Below are 21,821 nucleotides of genomic sequence, written 5' to 3'. Positions count from 1 at the left end.
AACACCACACTGCCACCAGCAAGCTGAAGGTGGTAACACAGGTGCAGACATGAGGCTGGGGTGACCAAGCCCTCCCCTGAGTCGCATGTGGAGGGGGTGCTGTGCCTGCGGTGGCCTCCGGGGGGCGGTAGAGCGGCAGGGGCGGGAGGCGGGCTCCTGGGTCCCCATCAACTACTCACCCTTACTTCGAAGTGACACGGACTGCAGGGCAGTGTTGTTCTTCAGCAGGGCGGCTTTCTGTTGCTGAGAGACAGCGAGAGAGACAGGAGAACAGCTGTCACCCAAGGGCCACCCCAGGGACAGGCTCTGGGTGGCCGACCCCCGGGGGAGATGGCCGGAACTGTTGCTAAGGGCATGGGGTGGGGGACGTGTGCCCGGCAGCAGGCTGGTCCAAAGGGGCAGGACAGGGCTGAGGTCTGCCCCCCAAGGGTGCAAATGGAAACGGAAAGGGCAGAGGGAAGCTCGGGCTCACGGCCCTCCCCGCCAGCTCACCTTCTGTTTGACCTTGGTGCAGTTGGCCAGGGCGTCTTTACAGCGATTGTGGATAGTCACATTGCAGGCTGGGAGGGTGGGGTAGAGGGTGAGGGAGGGCGGGAGATACAGGAGGTAACACCCCCGTCCCCCCTCCCGGGCCACCCACTCTTCCAGTGCCCAGCATCTCCACCTCCATCCCCAGGCCCCTTCCCCCCTCAAAGCTTCAGGGAAGGAGAGGCAGAGGCGCAAGGTCCAAGTGTGAAGCCCGACTGAGTGGGTGGGAGGGGGTGTCAACCCCATCCTGCCTGCAGGGGGATGAGGGGGCACTTGCGGCAAGAAGGGCTTCCTGGCTGCCGGAGATGAGCCCGAGAAGCAAAAAGGTGGCTGGGATGGCAGATGGCAGAGGGACGCCCACGAGAAGAAGCTGGCACAGGAGCAGCTGGGATGGGGGCTCGGGGCAGAGAGGGGGAGTCCACCAGCCCCCAGCATCCAGGGAACCTGCCACACTGACTTGCCCCCAAACACGCCCGGAGACAGCCTGAGCTTGGCCTGTGATAGCGGAGGCTCCCTCCCCCTGTATCCCAGAGGTCAAATCATCTGCAGAGGTCACAGAACCGAGAAAAATGGGTTGGGCGCGGGCCTGGGCACCTTCCTTCAACTGCAAGAACGGCTCTGGCCTCTGCTGGCGGTACCGTGTGGACCAGAATGTCAGGCTTAGAGCATTCTGGGTTACAGCATCATGAGCTATGAGTGCCACAGAACGCGATGTCGTGAACTCAAGAGCCATGGCTAGAGTGCCACGGACGAGGAGCCAGGGAGGTGAGCACCATGGACTGGAGCAGGCCTGGCCCTCCCTGCCCGGCCCAGCGCCGCCCACAGCACTCAGCTCTCTACTCCAAGCCTGTCCTCTGCCCTCCCCGCTCGGGCCCGGAGTCCTATCCCTGCTGAAGTGAAATCACAACTTCAACAGTCCCTCTGCTGCCCCCCTCAGCCACCCCCCTCACCGCAGGGAAGGAGAGGAGGAGGGCCATAAGCGCTGCTTACTCCCTCTGCAGGGCCGGCCTCAGCCCTGGGCCCTCGCTGGCCTCCCCTCCCTCCCCTCCCGTCCACCAACACCGGAAACTGCTAACTCCTTCAGACAATACCCAGCCCCGTGCTCACTTCCACAAATACAGGACGGGCAGGGTGGGGCAGCGGGCCAGACAGAAGGAGGGCGGAGGCGCCCCATCCCGCTGCCCTCTCCTACCCCCGGCCCGCGGCGTCTCTGCGTGCCTCTGGATCGAACCTCCGCTTTCCACCTGCTCTCAAAATAGCGCGTGCTGCCTGCCTCCCCTGTTCCCCTGGCAACAGCTTCCGGATTGGGAATTTTGTCAGATCTCTTGAGGGATCGTATGGGGGTTCCCTCCTCATCCTCATTACTCTAAGTTGAGCAGGAAGTGGGGGAGGCCTCGCTGGTTCCTTCTGGGGGTTCCTTCCTCAAGTTCTGGGACCTGGGGGCTGGGGTCCGGGAGGCCGCGCCTGGTTTCCTCTTAATCCTGTTCTAGAAGGAAGCAGCTCTTCTCCATGTGGGGGTCGGGGCAGAGGGGTACCCTGAGAAGAATTCCTGGCTTTTCCTTCCCGACACGGGGCTCTGCTCAGAGGCAAACCCCAAATCCTACCCGCTGGGTGCCAGCACACACACTGCCACCTTACTGCACGGAGCCCAGGAACTGCCCGCTCCTCCCGGCCACCGCCTGCAACAGCAGACTCAGGGATTTCAGGGTTCATCACTCCACGGAAAGGGCGGGGCGGGGGGATCGCTCCAGAAAACGGGCAGAAGCAGTTGCAGAGCCCACGGTGTCCCACCCGGCTCCCCCACATTCCTGCTGCTCCTCCAATTCGTTCCCCCAACCCTCAGCAGCTGTTCCGAGAGGGGGGGAGGACCCAGTGGACAACAGCTGCCAGGGAGCCGGCTCCCTCCCTGCCCCCCACAGCCATGTTCCCACGGCCACCCACCCACAGCCCTGGGCCGTGGGCTGTGGGCCTGAAGAAAGGGAGCGAGGGCCACGCTCCGAGGGTCCAGGGGGCAGAAGGAGCTGGGCAGCTCCCTGGCAGAAAGGAGCTGGAGGGCAGTGATGGGGTCAGCAGGACAAGCCGCGGTCAGTCGGGGCAACTCACTTGGGCAGATGAGGGCCTCCTTGGCGGTGATGCTCTTGTTACAGGCATAGCACATGGTCATGCCCGAGACGGAGATGGTGGTGAAGAGATGCCCGTTGGTGTAACGGGCATCCTTGGCTTCCTTCATCTTCTCCTTTTCCCGGGTCTGTGAAAGAGGTAGGAGAGACGGGTGAGGCTGGAGGCTGCCAGGGTGCCCGAGGGGGGGCACAGGGCGGCAGGTGGAAGGCATGGGGCAGACAGCACTGCCCGCTCGTGGCGCCAGGCGACACCGGGCAACACCACTGCCTCAGGCAGAGCCACCAGACAGGAGTCGGGGCCGGGCGCGGGGGTCCCACACCGACCTGGCCCCGGCGGCTGGGCTGCCTCCTGTTGCCACTCATGTCCCTGGCTCTGGACCTGACCTCCACGTCCTCACTCCACCTCCCCGCCCGGCTCCGCTCGCCCCCGAGCCGCTGCGCTCTGCTTCTCCGCGGTGCTGGTGCCGGGAAGATGCGCAGAGAGGAGGGAGAGCAGGCGAGGCGAGGGCGCCAGCTCACCAGCGCTTCCCAACGGGGGGGAGTGCGCTCCTGTTATAACCATGACAACCGTGGGAGCGCTGTCAGCAGGGGGTGGGGGACAGGAGAGCCCCTCATTAGATGGACTGCAGAGGGCAGAACATCTCCCAGTCTCCCCCAGGGCTCCAAGTTACACCCTGACCTAAACTCACACAGTCAGAGACACAGACACATACAGGCAGACACACATGCACAGATGAGCACAGACACAGACACACAGACACAGAGACACAGACACACAGAGACACATGCACACACACAGATGCACAGAGAACAGACACACACACAGACAGGGACACACATGCAAATACACTGACACACAGAGACACATGAACACGCACAGAGGCACACAGAAACACACACAGAAAGACACAGACAGAGACATGGACACACATGCAAATACACAGAATACACAGACACAGTCACACCAAGATGCACACAGACACAGACGTACACAGACACACACATGGAGACAGATGTATAGAGACACACAGAGATACACACACACACACACACACACACACACAGTCGGGGGCACAGGGATACCTCAGAAGACTGAATTCCCCTCTGGGGTCTTTGAGGAAGAAAACTCAATCCCAGTCCCTTTTGTTTTGCTGTTTTGGTCTGGGGGGCTGGTTTCACCCAGGGTTCCTTCACACAAAGTCCACACAACTAGCCCTCAGGCCTGTCTCTCAGAAAGCCTGACCTCTGCCCCTCCAGCCTGGGAGACCCCCAACCCGGGACCTCGGTCTGTCTCCGTTCCACGCAGACGGGCTCCTTCCTCAGAGCCAAGCCCTCCTCAGCCCCCAGACAGGCATCGCCCACCACCTGGTGTCAGTCTCCCCCTACTCACCGAGAGCAGGGACACAGGCCCCAGACCCATTTCCTTGCTCTCTTAAACCTGTAAGTCAAGGCCGAGAGGGCTGGGGTGGGGGGCCCTGGAGCAGACACTGATCTGAGGGGGCGGGAGTGGAACTAGGGGGCGAGAGGCTCTCCCACACTGGGTTGGGGGGAGGGGAGCGGGCGGCAGGAGGGCAGGAGAGAAAGGGGAAGCTGAAGGGCTGAGCCAAGAGCAGGGCAGAGGGCAGTGCCGGGGCGGGCGTGCGGGGTCCCGGGCCTCCTGCCGCCCCTCAGAGGCCCAGTGCGCTGAGACTGGAGCCCAGGCGTCCACAGTCCCCGCCAGGGTCCAGGTTTCCTTTCTCCCCTGCCCCACCTCCTGGTCTCCTCCAGCCCTCCCTTGCCCTCTCATGAACCCCCCTCCTCCACCTTCCCCTTCCTGCCTCACTTCTCCTCTCTGCCCCTCCTCTCCCTCCGCCCCCCTGCAGTCTGCTCCTCCCCACTGACCTCCCTCCCCAAGGTGAGGCATTTGAGCCCAGGTGACTCCTGCCTACCCCATCACCCGCTGCCATGGGACCCTAGAAAAAAAGTCTAGTTTGCTCCCATTTCAGCTCCTTAGAAGCTCAAGATCACCCCCTCCCTCCCCGCAAGAACAATCTTCAAGGACCTCAATGAGCAAGTCCACGTAGTTCTTTCCTCAGCGCCCCCCCCTCGCCCCCCCCCCGTCCTCTCTGCCAGTCCTCAATGAGGGCTGATAAACTGGAGCTCTGGGGCCCTGGAGATAGAGCTCATCACAACAGGCGAGACGCACTCTGCACGCTGGGCACCCACGTTCCCTGCCCAACAGCCGGGTTCCCCACCCCACAGACCCTCTGGGAATGATCTCTAGGCACCAAGCCAGCAGTAGGCTCAGGCGCCACTGAGTGTGGCCCCCATAACAAAAAAACAAAACAATAAAATAAAGGATAGCGCTTAGCATGTTTGAATTAGAAGCAAGTCAATGTGAAATGGAGATTAAAAGGCCACATCTGGGACTGGAAAGATAGTACAGAGGGGAGGGCGCCTGCCTTGCTCACAGCTGACCCAGGTTTGATGCCGACCATCCCGTATCATTCCCCCAAGCACAGCCAGGAATGACCCCTGTGCACAGAGCTAGGAGTAAACTCTGAGCACTGTGGGCATGGCTTTGGCCAACGAAAATTAAAAGGCACGTCTAGAGGCGAGTGAGGGCCAAGGCCAAAAGGGTGGCACCACCCCCCCACCTGGCTTCCTCCAGCCCCCCCACCCTACCCCAGGCTCCCAGAATTTCACCCAAGGCGTGAAAAGCTGCGGAGCCCACTCCTCGCTGTGCCCATGCCCCACAGACCACCCAGCTGCAGGGGGCTCGCCTCCTCCACAACCCCACACTCACGTGCTCTCCAAGGGACCCCCTCTCTGGGCGGGCCAGCAGCGGGCAGCAGCCCCAGCAGACGCACATCCCACAGCTCAGGGCCCAGCCTCAGTGGCTACTGTTCGAGAGTGGTCCTGCCCGCCCCGGGACTGGGGCTCGGGGTATGCAGAGAACACGGCCCTCTTACCCCAGGTGCCTGCCCCAGAGGTGGAATAGATGGCCTTGTGTCCAGTTCTCCATCCTCCTCCCGGGTATCAAAATAATCCCGGCTGGCAAGATAGTACAGCAAGGAAGCTGCTTGGCTTGCAAGCAATCGACCCGAGTTTGACCCCCAGCACTGCACAGAGTCCACAGGGTCACCCCAGGTCCAGGAATGACCCCTAAAGCATCCAGCCAGGACTCGGTCCTGAACACCACCAGGTATGGCCCAAAACCCAAACCAAAAGGCAAAAAGATAATGTCATTGGTCTCCCAGTAACATACCCCCACCACCGCCACCCCTCCTCGCCAGGCACCGATTGGTCCACAAGAAAAGGCCCAAGGACACTCCCCAATGCGCATCACCCATTGCCAACGCTCAGAGGTCCTTCCTGCTGGTTCCCACCCACCTTCCCAGGAAGTCCCGCCCCTCCGCAGCCACCACACCAATGGTGGAGGCACAGCACATGAGGACCAGGGCTGGTACACAACAGGCACTCAATACATGCTTCGGAAGGGTCGAGGCAGGACAGTGGGGGCCTAGGTTAGACCCCCGGTTCCACACACACAGAGCAGCCAGGATGGTGGGTAAACATCAAGACAGGGGGTTTCATTAACACTCTCAGCCGGGGTCTGTGCGACCCCATTCCGTATCAGCACTGAGAGCCTCCACTCCCCCCTCCTCTCCCCTTTCTTCCCAGCCCTTTGCTGCTGCCAGGCCAAAGCATCTTATCACCCCAGATCCTGGGCCTTGTCCCGGCCTGGAGACAAAGGCCCTGGCCAGGGCAGGCGGCTCCCCAGCTCCCTGGCAGGGGCGTCCAGACCTATGGGGGCCATCGTGGGAAGCTCAGAACTGCCTCTCTTCTAGCTGCCCTGGCAGTAGCCCCTTCCCTAAGTTGGGGAGCGCCCCAGAGCAGGCCCTTGTCCGGTCCCTGGGTCCCTGGAGAGTTCAGCTGGGACACCCGAGGGGGTAGAATCTAAGGACAAGGGATCATTACGGGGCTGGGGACCGTGAGAGGAATTCTGTTGTTTTTCTGGGGGAGGGGGAAGGATGCTGCCAGCCAGAAAGCCGGGGTCGGGGGCTCCCAAAAATACTTGGTCAACCAGGCTGGACATGGGTCAGTGCAGGAGCTGGCAATGCAGGGGGTGCTGGGAAGCACTAAGGCTACCCCCCAGGAGTGCTGGGGGGCATATTCTTCAGGAATGGAGCCCCAACCCCTGAGGATCCCTGAGCCATCCCCCTGGCCCCCAGATGCTGCTCTTTTAGGAGGTCCCAGGGGCGAGATACAGGAGAGAGCAAGAGGAACGCCAGCATCAGAACCAGACCCAAAGGCTGTCAGCACGCACACAAAGGCACTTAACAGACACTCACTTCCCGAAGAAAGACCTGGGCCTTCGGGTGGGCACGAATGGGGCAGTAAGGGTCCTGGGAGATGAAATAAGTCCAGAGAGCCTGAGACCCCAGTGTCGGGGGGCCCCAGCCTGCCCCCACCCAGCCACACCTGTCGGGTCAGGGGAGAGAGAGCGAGCGAGGGAGGGAGAGGGGCGAAAACAGACGGCATTTGTGCGCGAACAATAGCCGTGCCAGGACTCCCTGCCCTCCTGGCACAGGCGGGCGGCGCGGGGCGGGGGACAGCTGCTGGGAGCCCCCCTCCCCCCGGGAGGCACAAACAAGTCCAGGAGGGTCCCACCAGCTCTCCCAGCCACTGGCCCTGACCAGCCTGTGCTCCCGGCCCTTAGAGGCTGGCTGCATACCAGAGGTTAAAGGAAAGAAAAGCGCCACATCCCCAGATCCTGAGCAAGAGCCCCCTACCGTGGGGGTCACCATTCAAAACACAAAAAATCAGGGGTCTAAGAGATGGCACAGGGGGGAAGGCGTCTGCCTGGCACATAGTCGGCCAGGGAATGTTATGATCCGTAGTACCGCACAGGGACCCTTGAGACCCACCAGGAGTGAACCCTGAGCACAGCTGGTGAGACCCCAAACTACACCCGCCCCCCAGAAAAAGAAACACCAAAATACTAACCCAGAGCGTCTGGGAACAGGGACACACACAAACACCAAGCAGGTCACATGCATGCATGAAATTCACACATTCAAATCTGTCCCCTCCCTGAAACCAAGGTCAGCCAGCCGGTGTCTCCAGAGGTCCCCCCAGCCCCACAGCGACTTCCTGAAGACACAGTCCCTCCCCCACCCTGGCCGGCTCCCCTCTTCCTCACTCCTAACGGCTGTGACCCCTGGAGTCTTTTCCTGTAACCCCAAGTTTCAGCCTCCAGGTAATTCCTCAAGTTTCCTCCCAAACCACCAGCTGGCCTCCCCACCCTCAAGCCGGCCCCCTCGCCACCTCTCCACTTCTGGGAACAAAGAGCCTCTCTCTCTCCAGGCTCCACCTGCCCACCACACTCCCAGGCTGAGGACTCAGCATCCGAGGGGGACCCCAAGCTCCCAGAGTGCTCCCAGGAGCTCTCCTACCCCTCAGATCCCAGGCAGGAAAGCAGTCTTTGTTCTGGAAGACTGCAGGTTAGGGCTTGGGGGAGGAGAGAGAACAGGAGGCTAAAGAAAGGGGACCGATGGGGTTTGGGGTAGGAAATGGAGCAAAGAGAATTGAGGGGGTGGAGCTGAAGAGCCTGGAAGAAGAGAAATGGAGAGAGAGAGAAAGGAAGCCGGGCGGAGAGAGGAGCTGGAGAATCCTCCCGGCCCGGAAAGGGCAAGGCGAGGTGTGCGGGTGATGGCGGATCGGGCTCAGCTCTGACCCGTCCCCGAAACAGATCTTCCACAAATCTAGCATTTCCAGAGGTCCCTCCACGTCTCAGCACAGTATAAAAAGAAAAGAGACAGCTGGTGTGCCTGGGGGAGGGGAGAGGGGATCCAGGGTTTGTGGCTAAGCACCAACCCCCCTTCCCTAACCACAGCTTGGGGGAACGGCCCTCCCCCTTCCGAGCAGCCAAACTGACAAGCCACCCTCCTGGCCTCGCTGCCCTCTCAGACCCTCCTCCCCGCCGCCCCGCCCCCACCCCACCGGCTCCCTCCAACTCTGTCCTTAGGCTTCTGGATTCCGATTCTTACACCTCCCAGCCCTTCACACATACGCACCCCCAGCCACCAGCTGTCTGGCCCCCAACCCAGCTCTCCCCTCTGCAGGTGGGCCCCCCAGAGGGCTCTCCCCACCCGTTTTCCTTTTTAGGGTGGAACCAAATTTCCGTGGTTTCAAAAAACCTCCCGCCCCCCTGGCTCTGCTCCAAGGTGTCAGCTCAAACGGTTGAAAAAATAAACAGACTTTCAGAGCAGGGCCTGGCCTGTGGCAGGGCTGCCTGGACCCCCGCTGCTGCTGGTGCCCGGCTGTTCTGGGTGTCCCCTACCCCCGGCCCCAGCTACTTTGCCATGAGCGGAGTGCGATCCCAGCCCTTTAGGAAAAGGCCAGGTTGGAACCTGTCTGCCAGGAGCTCCCAGACAGAGGCCCCAGGGGCGCGTGCGGGGGTGGGGATGGCCAGGTCACCTTCGGGGCTCCCCTGCCTGAGAGGGAGGGGCACAGGGTGCTGCGGGGTGCTGGGCTTACAGGAGGCTTACGGGAGGAGCCAGGAACCGGCTCCGGGCTGCCGAGTCTGCCTTGCTGGGAAGGCGCCCAGTGTGGGGGGACACCCCAGCAGCCCACCTTCCCCACCTCTCAGGGTCCACCTCGCAGGCAGTACTACATTGGGGGCCTGGGTACAAAGGCGCGGGTTTGTCGGAAAGACCCGGCAAGGAACCGGTCAGGACGGTGCAAAGCCTAGGAAGTGACCCCCCCCACCACACACACACACACACTCTTTAAGTCGAGATGATGGAGCCAGAGCCCGGCGGTACCAGCTGGGCGGGGGTGCACAGAGCCCAGTGGGTCCGTCCAGAGTAAAGCTTAGGAAACCAGGAGCTAGAGGCTGCTGGGGTGCCTAGGAAGGGGGATCCTGGGTTCTCAAGGCCCCCGAGGGTGGGAGAAAGGCTCGGGCTACACAAAGACCTCCACCCCGGCACCTGGGCACGCTGAGGGGGGTCCCCCAAGCGGGCCGGCCGCCCCCACCCCGCCAGGGCAGAGCTGAATCACAGCTGGAAAGTCCATTTGTGAGGGGAGGAGCTGACTTTTGTCTTGCAGGGGGGGCTGGGGGTGCTGGGAGGAAGCCGGGAAACCACCCCCTCCCCGCCCCGCCGCCGGATGGCGGGACAAAGGGGGAACACCAAGCCAGCGACGGCGGGGTGGGGGGCCGCCGCCGCGCGCAGCCCGGGCGCAGCGGGGGTGTCGGGGCGCCGGGCCGCCCCCTCTCCACCGCGCGCCTCCCTCCGCGCCCGCCGCCCCTTACCCCAGCAACTTTCCTCCGGCTGTGTCGGAACACCCGCTAGACGCCGGCCCGCGGGAGCCCGCGCCCCAGGTCGGCTCGTCCGGGGATCCCAGCCCGGCCCGGCGCGGGGCGCGCTGCCCACCCTCCCCCTCCCGCAGTCCCCACCCACCGTCCCGCCGCCTTCCCAGCCGATGCTCCGCCTGATTTCGGCGCCCCGAAAGCAGGCGGGGAGCCCAAGGCGGGGGGCCGGGCTGCAGGGCGCCCCGGGGCCGGGGGCGGGCGGAGATGAGGGGAGAGGGGACAGGGAGGGGGGGTCGCCAAGCCCACCTTGCTTGCCAGCTCTTTGCTTCGGTCGATCCGCGCGCGCGTGAGGGATTCGATCCGAGACATAATCCGCCGGGGTGGGGGGGAGCCCGAGAGGGTGCGGCGAGGACCCCGGCGCGCGGCGGTGATGGGGGGCGCCCCGCACGCGGCGCGCTCGGGCACAGGAAGTCCGAGTCCCCTCGCCAGGCACCCCTCACCAGTTCCTCAAACCCGAGTCTCCACCCCGCCCGGGCTCAGGAAGGGGAGAGGCGGGGCGGATGGAGGGCGGGGTGCGGCGAGCGGCGCACGGGACGCCCGGCCGCCCCGAGCCGTGCCCGGCTCCCCTCACAGGTTCGGGGCGCTGCTGCGACTGCTCCCCGCCCCCCAGCGCCCAGGGGCGCCCTCTATCCCCGGGAGCCGCCCCCGAGGTCGGCCGGCCCCTCCCCCCGCGCGGACTCTAAATTAAAGACCCGCGGGCCCCGGCTCCGTCCGCCCCCGGCTCTCCCGGGAGGAGAGGGGACCAGTTCCTTCCTGGCCCCGCGGCCCCATCAAAGCCGCAGACCCCGTTTACGGCTCGGGGTAGGGGGCAGGGCCGGGGAATCAAAGGGGAACTACAGGCGCCCGCCGAAGAGGAGGCGTGGAGGAGAGCGGCCGCGAGGTCCCGGGTCCCAGCCCCCGCCCCCCGGGGCTCCGCACCCGGGCTCTGCCCGGCGGGGGGCGCGCGGGGCGGGGACAGGCTCGCCACCTAGGCCGACCGAGTGCTGGGACGTGCGGTCTCGGGTGCCGGCCAGGCGGGACCCCACAGACCAGAAGCCCACCCGGCCCCAGCTAAGCGGCAGTTGTGGGGACGTGGCCAGGCTGCCCGCAAGACGCGTGGGTGAGGGGGCGCGGAGGAGGCGTTTTCTCTGGGACCCTTCGCTGCCCCACCGCCGGGAGTTTCCTGCGGGTAGGAAGCATCTTCCCCGGGTAGCGGAAAGGGAGCGTTTGTTCCCGCGTGTGCCACCGATGGGGGCGGGGGGGTGCCCCGCAGCGGCGTGGGGGAGGGTCCGGCCCGGGCGCGCGCGCGGAAAGGCGCCGGGTTTAGCCTCTGCCACTATTTCGGGCCCCGCGCCTCACCCTGGGGAGCTGGTAGGGCCCCGCGCCCGCCCCGCACCACCCCCACGCCGCTCCTCCTCGCAGTTCCTTCACCTCCTTCCTCACCCGGCCCCTGCCTAGCAGCCTGGTAGAGCCAAGGACAAAGGGTGCAGAATGGACTGGGGGAATGGGGAAGCGGGAAGGACTTCCCGGGGCCCACGCGTGCCTGGGCGACCCAAGGACCTCCCACCAAAACCAGCAGACCCAAAGCTCCCCGGCCCAGAACCTCTCTTTGACCCTCTCTCCCCACCCCCACCCTCTGGCTGCCCGAGCTGAGGAATGTACTAAATTTAAACACAGACGGCCAGAAGCTTGACCTCATGGTCCCACCCACTAGGGGCCCAGGACTGGGTGGGCTGCACCCTCCCTTCTCTCCCTGGCCCTGCCGGGACGGTGCTGCGGGCTGGGGTGGGATCTTAAAGGGCCCAACTAGAGTCTGCATCGCCAAACCCCCAGGGTGTTTGGAGGGACCGCACAGTCCCCAAGCCCCAACCTGAAAGTTCTGGCTGGGGTTAAGGCACTTGTTCGCCTTCCTGCGCGGAATATGGTCCCCCAAGAGTGATCCCGTTAGCACTGCTAGGTGTGGTCCCCAAACACCCACAAAACCCAAGGAAGGCCGGGCAGGAAGCTCAGTCAGTGGTAAAGCCCCTGCTCTTAGATGTGTGGCCCTTGGCCCATCCCTGGCTCTGTAAAACAAAAATAATATAAAAAAGTACTTGGTTTTTAGGGAACTAGGTCTGTAGCTTGATGTAATTCCCATTTTCTGTGGCCTCTGGCACAATTAACCTTTTCTTGTCTCCTAGGCCCTTCTCCCAAGCTGCTCCCACCCCCTCCTCATCCCTGCGACCTTCCATATTTTCCAAAATTAATTTTTAGAGACACACAAACAAAAGTCAAGCCTAATTTCTGCCAGAACCTAAAAGCAGTCACCACCTTCTTTTTTTTTTTTTTTTGTCACACCCGGCGTGCACAGGGGTCACTCCTGGCTCTGCACTCAGAAATTACTCCTGCGATGCTCAGGGGACCATACGGGATGCTGGGAATGAAACCCAGGTCGGCCGCATGCAAGGCAAAAGCCCTACCCGCTGTGCTATCACTCCAGCCCTGAGTCACCACCTTCTTAAACTTTTTTCTCTTGGCAAACGTGTCCCCACATTTCAGGGCTGGAGAGCACGTCCTTGGGAAGAACCTGGTTACCAGAATCTTGTCTACTATGTGTGTTTATTATTTATTTACATGTGTTTGTTTCACTTTTGAGCCAGACCCTGTTGATCGCCACTGGCTGTACTTCTTTCCAGCCCCAGTAGGAAAATAGTTTCCCAGGCCAGGAATGTGGCTCAGCAGTAGGTGCTTTTTAACTCCAGGTCAGTCCAGAGACTGGAAACCTTGGGGCCAGCGCAGTAGTACAGCAGGGAGGGCACTGCCTGGCAGGTGGTCAACCCAGTTCAATCCCTTGCACCACATGTGGTTCCCACAGCGCCACCACCTGAGTGCAGAGCCAGGAGGGAGCCCTGAGCATTATCAAACAAAACAAAACATAAAAAACAAAGACGCCAAAGCTGATGGAAGAAGGGGAGGGAGGGAACACGGTCCTGGTTGCGTATAGGGAGGAAGTGTTAAGCAGCCACTGCAGAAGGGTTTGCAGCCTGGCACCGCCCCTTCCTAAACCGGACCCTGGGCAAAGAACTGCTGCCTCCTAGTTATCTTGTCTGCAGACGGAGATGAAAGCACTTATCTTTGGCAGTGCTGTTAGAAGGACTAAGCTAGCTGAAGGCTGGGAAAGTGTTTGAGCAACTCTCCCCTGAGAATCAGATAGGAAAGAGTAAGTCATTTCCTTCTCTCTGCCTCAGGCTCCACCCCCGCCCCCCCACCATGTTTACCTGCCCCTGGGCCCCCATGCTGAGCTGGGAGGACGCGGAAGTAGAGATCTAGTGAAGCAGTACCTCACCTCACTGGGGAGGGCAGGGCAGAAGGAAAGTGGACCAGGGCAGGACTGGAAGGGAGGCCAGAAAGACACACCCCCTACCCAGGAAAGGCAGAGGGCCCCAATGCCCTCACTTGTTCTGGGGCCTTTCTGTCGTAGTCCTGGCCCCACACTTCCCACCTTCTACTTCACCAGGATACTCAGCAGCTAAGAAGGGGCAACTGCAGGGCTGGAGCAATGGCACAGCGGGTAGGGTGTTTGCCTTGCACATGGCCGACCCGGGTTCGATTCCCAACATCCCATATGGTCCCCTGAACACTGCCAGGGGTAATTCCTGAGTGCATGAGCCAGGAGTAACCCCTGTGCATCACCACGTGTGACCCAAAAAGCAAAAAAAAAAAAAAAAGAAGAAGAAGGGGCAACTGCAAACCAGTCAGGAGGAGCTGGTCCACTCATTCCCATCATACACAAAAAAAGGTGGGGATGCATAGGGCTGGGGTGATAGTGCAGAGGGTGAGGCACCGGCCTTACAGAGGGTCTCTCAGGCCTGCCAGGAGTGATCCCTGAACAGAGTCAGGAAGAAGTCCTGAGCACTGCTGAGTATGATTTTTCTTTTTTAACAGAAGAAGGTGATTAGCTCCTCAACTTCTCCCCTATGATGGGAGGGTCACAGATTGATAAACTACATAGGGATAGAGGAAAATGGCCGGGGGATTAGAAAGAATGGCCCGAGATGGGCTGCAGAGATAGTGCAAAAGGGAGTTTGCCTTGCACGTGGCCAATCGGGGGTTCAGTCCACAGAACCCCATATGGTTCCCTGAGCCCTGCCAGGAGTGATCTCTGAGGGCAGAACCAGGAGTAAGCCCTGAGCACCACTGATGTGGCCCAAAAATAAACAAAATAAAAAGATGACCCCACAGAGAGAAAAATTTCTGGTGATGGGCCAGTATATAGGGAAGCCAGTGCTTTTAAATACCTGGTTCATCCGCAGCCCTTTATCTTCCCATCTGGCATGTCTAAAACCCAGTGCTTGGGGCTGGTGCGATAGCACAGCCGGTAGGGCATTTGCCTTACAAGCAGCCGACCGGGGTTCGATTCCCAGCATCCCATATGGTCTCCTGAGCACCACCAGGAGTAGTTCTTGAGTGCAGAGAGCCAGGAGTAACCCCTGTGCAGTGCCAGGTGTGACCCAAAAAGCAAAATAAAATAAAACTCAGTGCTTGGAATTTACCCATGCCCCTAAATAACAAGAAGACAAGGGGGGGCCGAAGAGATAGTACAGTGGGGTAGGGCTTGCCTTGCATGTGGCTAAACCATGTTCAATACCCAGCATCCCACATGGTCCCCCCAAGAGTGATTTCTGAGTACAGAGCCATGAGTAAGTCCTGAGCACAGCTGGGTGTGGCCCCTGAGAGAGCAAGAGGGAGAGAGATTGAACTGGAGAGATAGCACAGTGGGTAGGGTGCCTACATCGATCCCCAGCATCCCCATTTTATTCCCCAAGTCCTCCCAGGATTCCTGAGTTGCAGAGCCAGTAGAAATCCTTGAGCAAGGGCTGGGTGTGCCCTGCCCCATTAAAAAGAAAAAGAAAAAAAGAAAGAAAGAATGATTTTTCCAGGCTTCTTTCTTAAGGGGCCCGCACTTCCCAAGCCTTCCCTTCCTTTTCTCAAAGCTTCTACTGAATTCCACCTTCGTGTCTCCAGGTTCTCAGCTTTCAATCTTGACTATCTGAGAGGACAAGATCCCGAGTGCAAGACGGTGGTCTCCTGGTCTCCGTGTTTGCCTCCTCTTACTGCCCAGGCCCCAGACCACCCCCTGCTTTAAGGTTCCCCAACTCCCCACCCACCTCCTTCCTCATGCCTGAAGGGCCTGGTCTCTGGCGGGAAGGTGCTAGCAACCTGCTTCCTTCTCGGCCTTTCCTGCCCGCTGAGGAAAGAGAATGGTGGCTGGCCAGGGGCCAGTTAGGCTGGGGCTCGGGTGAGAATCTCAGGGGAAGCGGAATCAGGCCTCCGGAGTTTCTCTCCCAACACTCAGATGCTATCTGCTTGGAAGGTGTGTACTTAACTGGGGAGGTCATAAGGAGAGCAGGCTCCTTCTGCCAGTGAACAGAGAGAAATGGGATTGAGTTCAAGCAGTGGGCACACCTCTGCTGCATTGGAGACACACACAAACACACAGGGACCACACACTCAGAATCCCAGACTCCTGGACCAGAGAGATCTCACAGCCGGCAACCGGGCGCTAGTCTTGCACACAGCAGATTCAATCCCTGGCACCACACAGGGTCCCACTGAGTCTCACCAGAAGTCATCCCTGAGCACAGAGCCAGGAGTAAGTCAGTCCCAGGCACAGCCAGATGTGGCCCAAAATAAACGAACAAAAACCCCAGAATCTCAGACTCCTGCCCTACTCACCTCCCACCTCCGGTTTCATTTCAGCAGTTTCAGCTGCCAAACCTACTCATTAAAATTACGAGGGTAAAAGCACTTTGCAAACTGGAGGCCGCTACGGAGAAGCGAAAAGTATAGCTATAATTATTATCAGTATTTAGTCCAGAGCTCAAGAGTGACTGCCCACCTCTGAGATATTCAGGTCTTAAAACAGAGGGGACAGAGATGTGACTCAAGTGCTAAGAGCATGGCTTGGTCTATACAGACCCTGGGTTTGATCCCAGCACGACAATCACTTCCCACAGCACCACAGGGAATGGCCTGGCCGCCAGCTCAGCACCGCCAGGAGGGGCCCTAAATTCATGAATAAATAAATATAAAAGTGAGGGGACCCAAGGCCACAGCAATAACACAGCAGAGAAGGTTCCTGCCTTGCAATTGGCCTACTGGGGCTCAATCCCTGACATCCCATAGAGTCCCCCGAGTCCTGTCAGGAGTCATCCCCAAGCACAGAGCCAGAAGTTAAGCGCTGAGCACCTCTGGGTGTGGCCCCCAAACAAACCAACAAACAAAAAGACAGAGAGGGGGCCAAAGACTCAGAACAGTAGGGACGATGCTTAACTTGCAGACGTTCACCCCAGTCTGTTCACTGGCACTGCCTGGTCCCCCAAGCACAGCCAAGAGTGATCCTTGAGCACAGAGCCAGAAGAAAGCCCTGAACACAGCCAAGAGTGGCCTCACAACACCTCTCAGAAAACTAAAAATAAACTGACTTTATATATATATATATATATATATATATATACATATATATAATATATACACACACATATATATATATACATATATATACACATGTATGTATGTATGTATGTGGGCGAAGCTATAGCACAATGGGTAGGGTGCCCGCCTTGCAGAGAGCCAACCAAGTTCAATTCCCAGCACCACATAAGGTCCCCCAAGCCCACCAGGACTGATCCCTGAATACCACTGGGGGTGGCCTAAAAATCAAACCTATGTATGAATAAATATAAACATTTAAAAGGGATGTAGGCTGCTCCTCAGCTTCTGAGGCAACAGACCTTTCTCTTCCAGCTGTCCACAGATGGCTGCCAAGTGGAGGTGATTTAGTGGGGACAGGGAGGGAGGCAGGGAGAGCTGTTTGTTCCCTTAGATCCTGCACACTGGCAGCGCAATGGTGAGAAGGCTCAAAGGGTTCGAACCCCAGCACCACACTGATCCCCTGCACACTGCAAAGTTCCTGCAGCACCCAGGTACGGCTCCTGAACACGCGCCAGACACTTGACCCATTGCCCCAAGTCTCCGCGAACCAGGGAGAGGCAGGGAGGGCGGGGAAGGGGAGGGAAGGAAGGGGCTGGGGGCAGAGGGGCCTACCTTGGCCTTTCCGGTCATGGCCCAGAGGAAGCTGAGGGAGCGCCTCAGGGAGGAGCCTGCCCTGGATCCTGAGCTCCCTTCCAGCTGGCTACAGCTGCAGAGCAAAAAAGAAGAGATGAAGAGCTGGAGCTGGAAAAGCAAACACAGGTACTCCCAGAGAGATGGCAGTGGAGGCCACAGCCAAGGGAGAGGCAGGAGAGAGGAAGGAGAGAGAGATGCTCCGTCTCCCACCTCCAGACTTCCTGGACGTGGAGCCTGTTCCCAGGCCCGCAATTTATAATGAAAACTCCAGGCTCCTCCCAAATAACCCCCGGCTCCCCCTTCCTCCCCGAGCCCGGCCCCAGGGCCTCTCCGCCGCTGCACCAGGCCCCATCTCGCTCCTATCACACCCAACGGAAATGATGGGGGGGCTGCTCTCTGCCGGGGGAGGGGCATGTGCCCACCCCAGACCCAGCCAAACAAGAACCCAGTGTGCACCGGGACCCTCTCCGCGGCTCGCGAAGGGCCTCTGGGCCTCAGGCCAATAAGGACTGAATTTCCTGGGATTTCATCAGCCCCATCCCATGAGCTAATCCCAAACGCAGAGCCAGGAAGATGTGTCAGCCAGCTCTGCGGGACCACAAATCCACAAATCCGGGCCTGATATCTTAAAGGGCCATTCCTGGCGCACTGACTCGCCCACACCATCATAAACAGCTACCGACCAGTCTCCCAGGCCGCGGCGCCTGGAGCCAGATAAACAGGTGCGAGTCTGCGCACTGGTTCACTGAAATCTCAGCTTCACCCCACTCCCAGCTAGCCTTTCCGGGGCTCCCGGCCCTCGTCCAGCTCTCTGAGAGCCACCCCACTGGTGCTTTCTCTGGGCATCAGCAGTGGGTCACCATCTGTCCCTCAGACTGTGCAGCAGCCACCGGGCCGCCAGTGGATCTTTTTGGTACAGACACCACCCGGCAACCCTCTCTCTTTTCTCCACCCGGGGGCCGTGCACCCCTCTTCTCTGCAGGGTTCTTTCCTATCACATAGGGCCTATGCCTTCTTGACGTCAGGGTCGTCCCTGGTCAAAGAGGAAGTGTGGCATCTATGCAGCGCGGGCATCGATTTGGCAACATGAAGAAGGGTGATGTTTCAGTACACGGACACTCTGGGGACTTCACAGTCCATGGCCTGTCTCCCCACCCTCCCCCACAAAAGTCTTCAAAGTGTCCCCCCAACTCACCTTTCACTGAGTTTAGCAGCTGAGGACTGGGCTAAATTTCCTGCCAACACAAAAGCAGAGGGAAGTGTCCAGTTGAAACAGACAAAGGCTCAGGCTGCCTCCCGGCCCCACCCACCCGCCACCTGGATCGGGTTCCTGGGTTGCAGGTGCAGAGTGACGCCATTCCTGAGGGCGGGCCACTGGGGAGGGAGGGAGGTGCCCGCTCAGGTGGAGGAGGGCCTGAGTGTCTGGGTTCAGTTCCAGGCTGTGGTTTCCCTGAGCTGCCCTTCTCCCCTGCGGCCTGCACTGCACCACAGCCTCCCCAAGAAAGGAGTCTCGGAACGGCAAAGACTCCAGGTCCGAGCTCTCTCATTTGCACTGAGGCCTGCGGGCTGCCTGGCCACGGCCTGGCACAGGTAGGCTGTGTGTGCTCAGAGGCTGGGGGCTGAGGTCAGGGGCTGGACAAGGGTTTGCTCCCCACTCGGCTCCCCACCTGGATCCGAGCAGCCGAAGAAGCAATTGATGCCACTCATGGACACGGACTTGGAGAGCATGCCTGCGATCTTGGGGTTCAGAGGAGCAGCAGACGAGAGAGAGGCTCGCTGACCCTGGAAATAGAGCAAGCATCCTTCAAGGCCAAGCTTCCCCCACGTCCACTACTTTTTTCAAGCCTTCTGATTTTTTGTTTTCCCCCCTTTGCATGCCCCAGGCCTGGGATGTCCCCTGTGAAACTGAGTGGGATCATGACACAAGTTTGCCTTCAGCCCTCTGGGGCCACTACTGACAATCAGTGGGACTAGAGAGATAATACAGCGGATAGGGCACTTGCCTTAAACGCACTGGACCTGGGTTCAACCCCTGGCATACTATATGGTCCCCCAGGCACTGCAGGAGTGACCCCAGCGCATCGCTGGGTGTGACCAAAAAACTTGGGGAAAATAAAAGAAAAGAAAATCAAGATATTGGGAAAGTAAGAGAGAGATGTGACAACAAATCAGCTTCCCATGTATCAGGATGTTTGCCATCTTCCTAAACCATCTGGTAAGAACAGCCACAAGACCACATCAACCATTACAAATATATTTCCTGCCTCCAACCTACATGGGACACTATAAAAATGGGTCACTGGTCAGTCCATAAGGTAAAAATTAGGGAACAGAGAGATAGAACAGCAGACAAAGCACACAGCCAGCCTGGGTTCAACCCTTGGCACCAGATAGGGTCCCCAGTGCCCCACCAGAAGTGAACTCTAAGCACAGAACCAGGAGTAAGACCTGAGCACCTCTGGGTGTGACCACTATCCCCCCAAAAAAACACATGAAGCAAAAATTAAGACATTTCAATCTGTTTCAAGAGATCATGGGGCTGGAGCGAGAGCATAGCAGGTAGGGCGTTTGCCTTGCAAACAGCCGACCCAGGTTCGATTCCCAGCATCCCATATGGTCCCCCGAAAACCGTCAGGAGTAATTCCTGAGTGCATGAGCCAGGAGTAACCCCTGTACATCGCCAGGTTTGACCCAAAAAAAATCATAGGGAAGGAAATCAATAAGACTTTTTCCTGTGGAGTGGATAAAGAATCTGTGATGTATTTTTATCTTAGTTAATTTTTTGGTTCCCAAGCCACACCAAGTAATGCTCAGGTGTTATTCCTGGCTCTGCACTCAGAGATTACTCCTGGTGGGCTCAGGGGGCCGTATGGGATGCTGAGGATTGAACTCCTGGTCAGCTGCATGCAAAGCAAGCACTCTATCTGCTGCACTATCTCTCCAACCCTTGGGGTATATTTTTGTATCAAAATGCTATTCAGGAGCTGGAGCAATAGCACGGTGGATAGGGCGTTTGCCTTGCACGAGGCCGACTCGGGTTCGATTCCCAGCACCCATATGGTCCCTGAGCACCGCCGGGGGTGATGCCTGAGTGCAGAGCCAGGAGTAACCCCTGAGTATTGCCAGGTGTGACCCAAAAAGCAAAAAAAAAATGCTATTCAACAAAGAAGATGAACAAACCATGATTCACTCAATAATAAATGACTATCACAAACATCATGTTGAGAGAACTAAGATCAATAAGGCCAAGCTGTTTCCTAGGGAAAGACAAATAAAACAGGATAAACCTCTGATAAGAGTGATGAAAGAGGGGGCTGGAGCAATAGCACAGCAGGTAGGGCGTTTGCCTTGCATGCGGCTGACCCGGGTTCAATTCCCAGCATCCCATATGGTCCCCAGAGCACCGCCAGGAGTGATTTCTGAGTGCAGAGTCAGGAGTAATCCCTGAGCATAGCCAGGTGTGACCCAAAAAGCCAAAAAAAAAAAAAAAAAGGGAGAGTGATGAAAGAAAGAAGGCACCATAATGATGCCATTCCAACAGGTCTGACTGTTGAGGGGGAAACTCCAAACAATGATAGTGAGTTTTCTGTGAAAATTGAATGTAATCAAAGTTAAGTAGAGAGTAAAGTGAAAATCATCTGCCACACAGGCAGAGGGGGAGTAGAAGGAGGGGTATGCTGGGGTTCTTGGTGGTGGAACATGTGCACTGATGAAGGGATGGGTGTTTGATCATTGTATTACTGAGATTTGATCCTGAAAGCCCTGTAACTGTTCCCATGGTGACTCAATTTTAAAAAATTAATTTAAAAAAGAGAGAGAAAAAAGAAAGGCACCAATTAAAGTAGAATGAAATAGTGAACTACAGAAAAAGAATTATTAGAAAGGCCAGAGAATACTACCAATTTAATGCCAAATGTTTTGAAAGGCCAAGTGTGAAAATTAATTTTTTAAAAAGATATATGACTTACCAAAATGGAATCTAGAAGAAATAGAAAGTCTGAATAGTCCTATGAAAGAAATAGTGTGGTTAATCACTCTATAAAGAAAACAAAACACACTTGCCCAAACAATTTTATAAGCAAGGGAGAGATTTCCGCCGAATTGATCACTGAAATTGAATCCAATCTTTTCCAGACAATAGAAGGAAAACACAGATGAGCTCTCCAACTCCGGGAACCCAGGAATGGGTCAGTGGCAGCAGGACTTGCCTGCAAACATGTGAGGCCGTAATTTTGATACCTGGGGCTGCCCACACACACAGAACTAATGGCTCTTGCTCTCTGGGTTTCCTGGCGCAACACACCACGTGTGATCCCATCACCACACCCAAGTGTGAGACCCCTGGGCATTGCACAACCATGGCAAAAGGGAAGGGCATTTTAAAACATAAACTCTCAGGGGCCAGGAAGACAGCTCCAAGCTCACAGGTCTAGTGCAGGAGGCCCAGTTATGAGGCCCTGCTCTGCAGGGTCTCGCCCCTGGGAGTGACCCCAAAGAACAGAGCCATGAGTAGCCTCTCCAGGACCACATAGAATCACACAACAGAACCACCCTTCAACTCTTTCTATAAAACTAGTGTAACCTTGAGGTTGGAGCCATAGTACAGCGAATAATGTCCATGCCTTGCACATAGCTGACCCAGGTTCGATCCCCAGAGTTCTGCCAGGAATGATCCCTGAGTGCAGAGTCAGAAGTAACCCTGAGTGCCACCAGGTGTAGCCCCAAAACAA

General features: G+C 58.3%; 1 protein-coding gene across 4 annotated transcripts in view; it reads right to left on the bottom strand.

Moving 5' to 3' along the window:
• The window catches only part of ARHGEF2 (Rho/Rac guanine nucleotide exchange factor 2), a 35,915-nt gene extending 18,822 nt beyond the window's left edge, over positions 1-17,093 (bottom strand). Inside the window, exons 1-4 of one of the 4 annotated variants that reach the window (XM_055139199.1) lie at positions 17,071-17,093; positions 2,632-2,776; positions 493-560; positions 180-243 (exon numbers count right to left, since the gene is read on the bottom strand). In XM_055139199.1, the coding sequence (XP_054995174.1) occupies positions 180-243; positions 493-560; positions 2,632-2,776; positions 17,071-17,088 (295 nt within the window). In that variant the 5' untranslated portion in view covers positions 17,089-17,093. Of the gene's footprint in view, positions 1-179; positions 244-492; positions 561-2,631; positions 2,777-2,972; positions 3,144-9,945; positions 10,075-10,251; positions 10,568-17,070 lie in introns of those variants that run through there. The other 3 variants (XM_004619298.2, XM_055139201.1, XM_055139200.1) reach the window with 3 other exon arrangements.
• Between the last annotated feature and the right edge of the window lie 4,728 nt (positions 17,094-21,821).

Source organism: Sorex araneus, chromosome 5 (genome assembly GCF_027595985.1).
Source record: "Sorex araneus isolate mSorAra2 chromosome 5, mSorAra2.pri, whole genome shotgun sequence".
Lineage (NCBI taxonomy): Eukaryota > Metazoa > Chordata > Mammalia > Eulipotyphla > Soricidae > Sorex > Sorex araneus.
This window is presented reverse-complemented; position numbering and strand designations above follow the sequence as displayed.